Source organism: Culicoides brevitarsis, chromosome 1, assembly GCF_036172545.1.
Source record: "Culicoides brevitarsis isolate CSIRO-B50_1 chromosome 1, AGI_CSIRO_Cbre_v1, whole genome shotgun sequence".
Taxonomy (NCBI): domain Eukaryota; kingdom Metazoa; phylum Arthropoda; class Insecta; order Diptera; family Ceratopogonidae; genus Culicoides; species Culicoides brevitarsis.
Window position 1 is genome coordinate 2,086,108 of NC_087085.1, and position 11,075 is coordinate 2,097,182.

Sequence of the window (11,075 nt, forward strand, 5' to 3'; positions counted from 1 at the left end):
TAAAATTAATCCGATGTAATTTCCAGAGTAAACTTTGAACTGATTGCAAATTGTTCATTGATAAGCCGTATTTAAAATAAATAAATAATTTATAAATAAATTCAATTAAATTTTTTTTCTCACACAAAAACACGTTCTCAATTTGTAGTTCAATAAAAAAAAATTTTTTTTTTGTTCAATTAATTTTTCCATTTTTTCTTTTTTTTTTATTTAAACTGGAATCTGAGACAGTTTGTCTCCAAGTACAAAATAACTAATAATAAATAGCTTGCATATAAATCAAACAACAACAATTTATCAAGGTACTTTTATTATTAAGTAATATAGCTTCTGAAGCAGTAAACATACTGCAAAAATAAAATAAATTTATTGTAAAACATTATTTATATTGCTTGTTTGTAAAAAATATAAATAATGCGAATCACCTTCATTTACAAAATGTAATGAAAAGTTTTACAAACAAAAAATATTTCAAATCACAAATTCTAAAAGGGATCAGGTTATGTGTCAAATTGATCAAATTTCGTTGCAAATTATTGCAAACCTGCGTGCATGATTACCACTAATAAAACTAATAATATTTTAAATAATTGAGCATGTAATTACAGTAGCGCGCCTGCAGCTCGCACGAGTGTATTAAATGCGGAATCGGTGAGTAATACGGTATAATTGTTATATAAAGGTCGATAAAATGGCTTTTATTATTTGCTTGTGTGTGCATTTGTTTAATATAATTATAATAATTATTTTATATTTATTACGTGGTTTTATTGATTTTTAATTATTTATTGAAAACTGAGACAAATTCAATTTAAAATAAAAAATTTAGTTTTTGAAATGTTTGAAATTATGTGACAAAATTTCAATATTATTTCATAAAATATTTTTTTTGTAAAATAAACGAATGTCAACAAAGACGACAATGTGCAGATAAAAGTTCAATGTTTTTATACATGAATGGTTGAATGAATAATTTATAGTAAACAATGTCGATGATGATAAAAAATGCTCATGCAACGAAAATAAAATAGAGAAATTCTGTCGTCGTGTCGAGCTTGTTCATTGTTATTATTTGAGTTTTTGACCTTTTTTTGCAATTTACAACTCCATCTGATAGGAATGAATGCAAAATGCAAGTAACTGGAAGGGAATGTTTCCTTGAATGAAAACAAAAAAAAATAAAACTGGAACAAGGAAGTAAGTACATGTCCTCGAAAAGACTTCACATAATTATTATGTACGAAAAACTTTCAACAACTCTCATTATACTTGATGTACTTAGCAATAAATATATAATTTTTATGATAAATTACATCATAATTGGTACAAGTGTTAAGTCGTCGGCATATCGTTGCTCGCCATCTGTGGTATGAAGTTTATGTTTATTATTTTGCGCGTTGATCCACAAGCAAAACTTTAAACTTCTTTTTTTCTTTTTTATAAACTTCTGTTTCCTTCCTTTTTTTACTGATTATTACATTTCTTGACACAGACTTTATTTTTATTTACTCATCGCCGCAGGAATTTTTTTTTATATTTTTAAATGAATGTTTTTTACGACAAAATTCTATGAGAAAAAATTTTCTTTTTTGGTTTATGATTAATTTTCCAGAAGTCATAAAAAAAAAGTTCATACCAAGGTTATTTATGGAAAAAAAATTTGATAACTGAATAATTTGTGTTTGAAAGAAAGTTGAGAATAAATTTAATGATATTATTTGTATAAATATTAATTAGGTCAAGATTGATTGACAAAAGACAAGTATTTGACGTCATTTCAAACAAAACGAAAATTGATTCTGTTCTTGACATGAAAAGTTACTCAAGCTGTGAAGAATTTATGTTTCACAGGCGGCGGCGTCAAAATGAGTCTATTGATCTGTCTTTGGGGAATCTTAATGTCTTGTCACAGATTTTAAAAATTAAAATGTCTTCGTCTTTCATTAGCATCAGTATCGTACTGCAGTAATCAATGTGAGGTTGTGTTAAGGGATTTGTAGTAATTTCGTTTCTTTATCAAGCATTCTCTTCAGAGTTATTTTTGGATATCTTCTTTATCGCCAAGTTATTATTATGGAGTTTGAAGCAAAGTCTTCTATCAATTTTTGCTAAAAAATAAAAAAAAATATTATTAGTTAGGTATTAAAAAGAAATTGTTAAAAAATAATAAATGAACTTAAATTTTCTGCCTTATTAAATATTTCAGTTTTCATAACATCAATTTCTCACAATTAACCAAAAACCTCACAATACATTAAATTTTGATAAATTTTCGGATGAAAGCCAACCTTAGAGGTACCTCTATAAGAAGCTTACAAAACAAGGCATTATACAATTGAATCACTTCACAAATATTGATATATTTACTTCCTCGAAGAGATTAAATTTTCTCGTCTACTTTAACTCGGAATGAAGCAGCATCAAATACAATTAAAAAGTTTTATTAAAATCAGAGACATGTGAAAATAGTTCAATTTTATCATCGCCACAGAGCAGCACTAAAAGCACGAGGGACATATGATGAAATTTTTTAATTAAGTTTAAATGTCTCTCTCTCTCTTTCTCTCTGTGTCTGTCGATGACAAGAATTCATGTGGCAAAGCTAAAGTTAATAATGATAATACAATACTACTACTAACGTTCGTACGTAAAAGACGAAACATGCTGTTCATCATGAAACTTTTATTTAATGCATCCCATAAAAAAACGAGAGATATTGGATAAAGGAGGTGCCAATATCAACTTTCTTCTTTTTTCAATCCTGTTAAATTTTTATTACTTGTTCGTCGTCTTTTTATTATTATTGATTTTAGTTTCAACTTGAAAGATACAAAGATTTTCAATACAGGACGTCCGTAATTAATATTTCAATCCTTTAACATGTTCCTTTCCATTCGAGCAAACCTCATATATTTGTCAACTTATGACGCGGTGTTGTATTTCTCATTTCCTGTGCTGCCTGCTCAAAGCCTTTTATATTAAAATTGCCTTTATTTTTATTTCATTATCCAGCAACTTGATATCTATTTCCGACGTGTTTCATTTAAATTCATGAAACAGGTACAACGAAAGAGAGGAGAAGAAGCAGCAGAAGCGACAGGATCATCTGCGTGTTTTCGTAATATATATTGGAAGGAGCATTAACATATATTATGCAAAAACTACATGTCTCTCTCTCGTTCGTTCTCTCAATATAGATTTAATGTAATATAATAATAATAATGTTAAATAAATGCTTGCTGTATTAACCTAAATATTTACAACATGAGGCTTTTGTTCACGTAATTGGGTTTGATAACTAAATATTTTGTGTTTATGCTAAAATTAAATTTATGTGCGAAATTACGCTTCCTCTGTTTTTTTTTTGTATGGAGCTCGATGTGGTTTGGTCGATGGCAATTGACGATGGAACATCGAAATTTAGCAGGATTACATTTATCTCCTGATAATCTTTTTAAAGTATGCAGGACATGAATTTGCTAATGGACGATGACTTTTACAAACAGAAGTTGACACAAAGAATTATGTTTAGACAAATTGCAGATTTTGAGGTATTATTTAAGTCAAAAGTCATTTATTTAATATGTTGATATTGATTCTAATTTTTTCAATTGAATTTTTTGTTCAATTTAATTCTCAAAATTAATTATTTGAAATTATTTATTTCGAAAATTCACTTTTTGAAAGATATCGAAAATTATTTTAAACTATTTTTCTTTTTCGTTTAAATAAAATTATAAATTTATCGAAAAAATGTAAAATTTTTCTTAAATATTAAAAAAGTTAGAAAATATATGAAATTTTGATTTTTTCGAAAAAATTTTTGGTTTAAAAATGTATAAATTAAGTTTTTGTTTAATTGAAATTAAAATATTATTCAATTTGTGTTGAAAAAAGCTTCAAAACCTTCAAGGACAATTCAAGGTCATTAGTTAAATTTTATAAATTAAATATTTTCAGTTTAAAAATGTATCAATTATTTTTTTTATTTTATTGAAGGAAAAAAATCTTTTAAGTTTTAGTTAGAATAAGCTTCAAAAACTTCAAGGACAAATCAAGGTCATTAATAATATTTTTGTAATTAAATATTTAATGCTTTAAAAAAAATAATGCTCGAGCTTCAAACCAACCAAGTTAGAATCTCTTTAATGATATTAAATAAATACAGGAAGGAAAAGTTCCTGCTTATCATTAAAAGTTAAAAATATGTATATGAGTAATTTATTCAATTGTATTTATTTTCCAAGAATGTCGAGAAATTATTTCAACCATCAGTTGACTTCTTTTTTCCAAAAATAAAAACAAAACTAATCAAAAAAGGCAATTTCATCAAAATTTCTTCTAAATTAGGACTTGATTAAAAAAGTTTTTGCTCTCAAGTATGTTTTTTTTTTGTTGTCACTTAATAAACCCAACAAGAAACAAAATGTTTCTCGGCAACAAGAACCAAAACCACTAAATTTTTCTTCTATGGTAGGAACTTTACCATAAAATATAAAATAATAAAACGCAATAATAAATTGAGTTGTCTGGTTATTTGATTTGGTTTGGCCTGTGATATGGTTACGTGGAAATTCCATTGATTGATTGATGTTATTGAAACTTGTTAATAGGCATTAAACATTAGTGTTTTCCGAAAACTCTTACCGCTGCGGCGGTGCGCCATGCGGAGGTTTATTCAAACGGAAATGAATAGATTTATATGCTGTTACTGTTCACGGGGAAGTCACAGAGGAGATTACATTTCGTACACTATTTTGCGTTCTCTTGCAGATAAACTTGTAAAATACACACGATATAATTGAATTGTAAACATGACGTGCGAGAACTGAATTTTCTACTCAATTTCTTATTTACATTTCAATATGACCTTCAAATGTTTCACAAATTTAGTACCTACTTGAATTAAACAAACTATTATCTTTCGTTCTCCTCTCCATCCATGTTACATCACATTTTGGAACAATTTAATCTAAATAGCAGTTCACATTGTATCACATATAGTTTCACATACAAAACAAAAAAAAATTAATAATAAACAAAAAGGGGGCTTATGTAAAATTAAATATTTTATTTTTTCTCTTATTTAAACAATAAACTTTTTAAACAAACGACGAGGAGCGATGAGAATGCACACATTGCAACCATTTATTTTATTTTCAAATAACACTATAATAATTTTTTGGTATTTATTATTTTGGTTAAAGGCCGATACAGTAATTGAAAAATTTTCAAGATAAATTTTTAATAAAAAAAAAAATAAAAAAAATTAAAAAATTTTTTTAATTAAATTAAAAATTTAAATATTAATTAATTAAATTAATTTTAATCAATTTTTATTAATTAATTAATTTTTAATATTAAAATTTTTAAAATAAAAATTAATATTAAAAAAAAATTTTATTTAAAAAAATAATTTCAAATAATAATAAAAAATTTAAAAATTAAAAAAAATATTTTTATTTAATAAATAATTTACAGATGAAAAAATGGATTATATTAAATAAAAATAAAAAATTTATATTAAATTAAATTTAATTAATCAACTCAAAATAAATTAATTAATTAAAAATATAAATAAAATAATTTTTGTATTCAAAAATATGTATATTTAAAAAATGTAAAAATTCTGATTTAAATTTAAAAATTCATATAAACCCTTTGAAAATTTTTAATAATTGTACCCGCCTTGTACAATATGTGTTATTTCTAAATTCCATATGAATCCATGTGAATTCTCCCCAACAACATTCCATTTATTATTATTGTACTACTCGAGATTAAATAATAAAATGCATGGACAGTGAATACTACATATTTTAAACTAGACCTCGACTTACGAGAGAAATGTTTTTTCCTCTTGTTTCTAATTTAATGCAATAATAATGTTGTTAATAAATAAGTAACAAGTGTACTTTTTTATTAACAATAATGCCGCCTAATAATAAAATTAACTATAATAGAGTTAAAATTATTTTATCAAAACAAAGCAAAAAAAAAAGTGGGATGATTAAATATTTAATATTGTTATAAAGGTCGGTAAATGACAAGATGACGTGCGAAATTATCAAAAACACACAGAAAAAAAACTTTATTGCTGTCTCATTTTATGGCACATGATGGCAGGTCAGGAGATCTAGAACCTTTTTTAATAAATTATTTATACATTTATATATATGTTGTTGATATTTTACGTGTGTAATCACCTCACTCTCATTTTAAAGTAAATATAATGATAAGATAAAATTATATTTATAACGACGCAGTGTCTCGCCATATAGTATGTTTTAAAATCGCTAACAAGATATTTGATATGATTAATATTAATTTTTTATTTTTTTCAGGTACTAAAATTCTTCTAATTAATCCAAACCAAGCAAAAAATTTTACTATTCAGCAGAAATTGATAGATTTTGTACAAAAAAAAAAAAAGGTAAATAATTTTACTCAATATTTAATTTTTTTAAATTAATAATTTATTTAATGAATATAATATTAAAAAAAAAAAATAAAAAAAAATTACTTTTTGGCACAAATTGATAGATTTTCAACAAAAAATAAATAATTTATATATATTTTTTTAATAAAATTTTAATTTTTTAATTTTTTTTTCATTAATTTTTTTTTTTTTTTTGATAATATTAATATTTTATTAATTTTAATTAATTTTTTTTTATTAATATTTCACCTGAAAAATACTTAAATTCTTAAATAAAGCAAAAAAAAATTATTTAAATATAATTTTTTATTTTTTTTTTTTTAATTTTTTAAATATATAATTAATTAAATATAATTGTTTTATTTTTTTTAATAAAATGAATAAATATTAATATTAATTAATTTTTTATATATTTTTTTTAATTATTTTTTTTTTTATTTTTTTAGGTACCCTAACTCTTCCAATTAATCCAAACCAAGCAAAAATTTTTATTTTTCAGCACAAATTGATAGATTTAAAAAAAAATAATAAATAGAAAGAATTTTTTTCTACTCACCATATAAAAAAATATTTTCCCTCGACGATAATTTTTTTTATGTGAATTTTTTTACTCTCCAAACCAGACAACTTTTGGTCAACTACGAGCGGCTTATATATGTTCTACATATAAAAACTTGTATATAATATGATGATAAAACAAGCAGACACTTGAATGCTGTGTTTCACTTTTAACTCCGTTCATAAAGTTATGATTTATTATTATTTTGCGCCAGATCTGCCACATACAATTCAATTTCTATTTTCTTACTTTTTTTCTCTTATTTTTTCTTTATTAATATATTCGTCTCTTTTTTTTTTGCCTTTACTGATAATATATCATTATGCTAACATTTTTATTTTTTTTAATATCAAAGAAGAATAAAAAGTAAGATTATGACGTTGAATATCTAGAGGGTAGCATAAAATAATAATAAAGTAATTCAATTTATGTTTGGTTGTCGTCGACGACGTCGTTGTCGTTCACTTTGTGTTTGTATATTGAAAAATACAAAAAAAAATAATAATGAGTAAAAAACTACTGTAGAACGGAATGGAATGCGAGGAAAAAAGCACTTGAGAAACTCTTTCATTTGTATATATGATTTTTTTTATGATATTATTACATTACACATTTTACATTATATTTTATATATGTTGTTGTTTAATATACACATCATCATCGCCTGTACATTTTTATAACATAACAATGATAGTAGTTGTTGTAAAAGAAGTTGTGCGTGCAAGAAGGTATAGAAAATATTTTTTTTTTTTAAATTTATTTTTATTTATTTTTTATGAGGGAAGAAAAAAACAACAACTCTCACACACGTCACAGTAATAATTAATAATTACAAGTTATTAATATTTTTATTTTTTTTTTTGTCGTAAAAAGGACAACAATTCAAATTTTTAAAAAATTTTACCTTATTTCACTTTTTTTCTGAGAAAATATTTTTTTTCGCAGCGATTAATCATAGATTTTTAAGTGAATTCCCTGATTCACGTATTGATTGAATAATTATTTATATTTTAATATATTTTTTTTTTTTTTGTATTATTTACTTCTTTGTCGTGTTGAGTCACACTGTCTTGTAAAGAGTAATTTTCACGGGTTTTACACTTTTTGACGCGGATTTGCACACGCAGATCTCTTTGTTGCACTGGATTCTTGCCTTTTTGTGCACTTTCACAAATTAATTGTGTGTTTTTCCTGTAAAATTTCAATAAAATTAGCGGAGCACTCACGAAACACGACCGTTCACGGCGATTTCAGAATTTAGTCTAGCGGTGTCAAAAGTGAATACTTTGCTGATATTCGAGTTTACGATGTTGAAGACTCGAATTTCACGAAATTTTAATAAAATTTATTAAATAAAAATTTTTTTTCTATATTTTAGAGTAAAATTTTTACATTTTTAAGAGATTTTTTAAATTATTTTAATCTAAAATTAAGAATTTTGATTTTTAATTGAAAATTTAACCTCTCAAATTCCAAATATTCATTTTTAACAACACTAAAAAATACAAAATTGGCAACCCCGTGTGGGTTGTTTTTCGATTTTTTATTCGGCGAAATACATTATAGATGGCGCTTTTTGTTAGTTTCGAAAAATTCCGTTAAAAAATTCGTAGATGGCGCTATTTTTATCATTTTCATTCGTCTCAAATTAATTTCCAAGCTCCGGATACTTTAAAATTGGCGGAAAATCAAAACAAACAGAAAAAATGAAATTTCGTACAATAATAAAAGATGATTTAGTGATCCGACAATTTGTCAATATTCTAATTAGTTTCGCGAAAATGGACAAAAATATCATGATAAATTTAAAAAAAGAAAAAATGGTCATTTTTATTTGTTGTGAAGATGTACAAACGAAGCCGATTTGTTGGATGGACATTGAATCATCAACTTATTTTACGAGTTATTTTCTGAACGGCGATTCTCCGCAATATGATGAGATTTATTTTGTGTTAAATTCATCGAAAATTAGTAAGAAATTTATATTTTAATTTTTTTAAAGAAATTTTTTTAAATTTTCATATTTTTTTAGTTCAATCCTTGTCCGGCACCCATCGATGTGTGAATTATTTCCGACTAAAACTCGCCAAGAACCCCTTCGAGAGTCTCGTAATCGACACCGAAGTCACCGGAATCACGTCAAACCACAAAAAAACGATGCAACTTCCGATTTTGATCATTCCGCGTCGAAATTGGAGCAATTATCATCTCCCAACGGACCTGCAGTACGACATGACTGTCATAACGACAAATCTGAAACGCGTGCGAAGCATTGTCGAGTCCGCCAAAACTCTCAGTCCGGAAATTACGATTTGTATTCAGCGCAACGGGACCATGGGCTTCGTTTTGGAGAACGACGAATTCACGACAACGGTTCAAATGACGCATTTACCGATAAAAATTCACACAAAAAGCCTCGATGAAGTTTCTTGCGTCGTAAATTGCCGAAAATTTGCAGCAATTTTATCGCAACATAATTTTCCGCATGCAACAACTTCCTTCAGTATTCGACAAGATCGCGTTTTTAAATGCGAATTTGAAGTCAAACGAAATGTGATGTTGACGTGTCTTTTGCCGTGCATTTATCTGGATGATGGAGAATAAAAAAAAATTTTAATTTTTATTATTTTTATTTTTCTCTGAGGTGATGTCTTTATTACACATTGATCTTGATCGTTTCTCGTTTAATTTTTTTTTTTAAATTTAATTTTACAATAAAGCATCGAGTTTCTCACACAAAATATGCACAAATTTGAATGATTTTGAAAAAAATTAATTTTTGTGCGTTACATTTAAAAGCTAAAAATTTCCTTTTTTTAAAGCTTTATGCGGAAATGAAACTTGATTTTTTATCGGCAGTGATTTTTTTATAAATTAAAAAAAAATTCTATGAAAAAAATTTTTTTAAAAAATTGCTGAGCTATTTTTTCCATGAAATTTTAATATTTTTATCTAAGTTATTTTTAGTACGTAGTTGATTTTTTTTTCTTTAGCTGTCTACCATTCCTACACTTCAATTTGGCATTTTTTGGTAAGCAAGTTTATATTTTTTATCTATTTTATTTTTTTTTTAGAAGAAGTAAGATTATTATTCAATAGTTCGGTTATCTATGTTGTATTTTTTTTAACTCAATTGACATTTTTGTAACATATTATTTGATTGCTGATGCAAAATATTTAAAAAAACGATCAAAATATTTTTTTTTATTTTTTTTAATTAAAATTAATTATTTACTACTGAATTTTAACAAATTTTATTTTTTATCAAAATTCTAAAATTTTAATTTAATTTTTTTTTTAATAATAACAATGGACGAAAATTCACATATTTTTTTATTTTTACACCAATCGAAATTTATTTTTTTTTAATTAGAGCCTTTGGCTTTTTTTTTAAATTTAATTTTTTTTTAGAAATGTAAGAAATACAAAAAAAAATGCTTTCCACACTTTTCATTCATTTCATCTTAAATTTTTCTCGCGAGCATGTAACATTCATTCACATAAAAAATTTGTTAACATGCGAAAATTAATTTACAAAAATTTTTAAAAATAGGAAAAAAATTTCTTGCTTAATTTTTTTTATGTCGTTCAGTGTTTTAACTTTTTTTTTAAATATATTTTACACTTACTTCTTATTTTTTTTATTTTTTAGGTAGGTATAAAACTTAATGTTAATCAACTACATTTTTTATAATTTTTTATTTTATTTTTTTAAAATATTTATTTATATTTTTTTTTAGTAAACGTTAATAATAATTTAATTTTTAACTTAATTTATTTGCTATTTATTTATTTATTTTTTATTTTATTTATAAGTCTAGTCATATTTTTTGTATTTAAAATAAGAAATAGCGAATGTTTTTTGCTTTAGCTCGTTTTTTATTTATTTTGTGTGATTTTTTATTGTTAGCAAAAATTAAATACTTTTTAATAATTTTTTAATTATTTTTTTAAAGGAACAAAAAATACTTTATGATTAAATTCTGAAATAAAATTTTTTTTTAAATATCTTACTGAGGCGAAAAATTAGCTTTAAATATTTTTTGTTGCAAAAATTGATTGAATTGTGAAAAATTA

The 11,075-nt window shown here is 24.4% G+C and overlaps 2 protein-coding genes across 3 annotated transcripts in view; one reads left to right on the forward strand and one right to left on the reverse strand.

The window, feature by feature from the left end:
- Positions 1-8,241, reverse strand: part of LOC134831754 (beta-arrestin-1) — a 53,544-nt gene extending 45,303 nt beyond the window's left edge. For both annotated transcript variants that reach the window (XM_063845568.1, XM_063845575.1), the window contains exon 1: positions 7,903-8,241. The gene's annotated coding sequence lies outside the window, so the exon portion shown is untranslated. The remainder of the gene's footprint in view (positions 1-7,902) is intronic.
- A 446-nt stretch (positions 8,242-8,687) lies between these two features.
- Positions 8,688-9,602, forward strand: LOC134837964 (checkpoint protein HUS1B-like). Its single transcript, XM_063853405.1, has 2 exons — positions 8,688-8,969; positions 9,031-9,602. Exons 1-2 carry the CDS (start codon positions 8,705-8,707, stop codon positions 9,600-9,602), a joined length of 837 nt encoding a protein of 278 aa, XP_063709475.1. The 5' UTR covers positions 8,688-8,704.
- Positions 9,603-11,075: the final 1,473 nt, after the last annotated feature.

What these genes read in the sequence shown, in the direction of transcription:
- LOC134837964 (XM_063853405.1), top strand. Translation starts at nt 8,705, where the DNA reads ATGAAATTTCGTACAATAATAAAAGATGATTTAGTGATCCGACAATTT. An exon ending in GTTAAATTCATCGAAAATTA is followed by an intron (nt 8,970 to 9,030) that starts GTAAGAAATTTA and finishes ATATTTTTTTAG; the next exon opens with TTCAATCCTTGTCCGGCACC.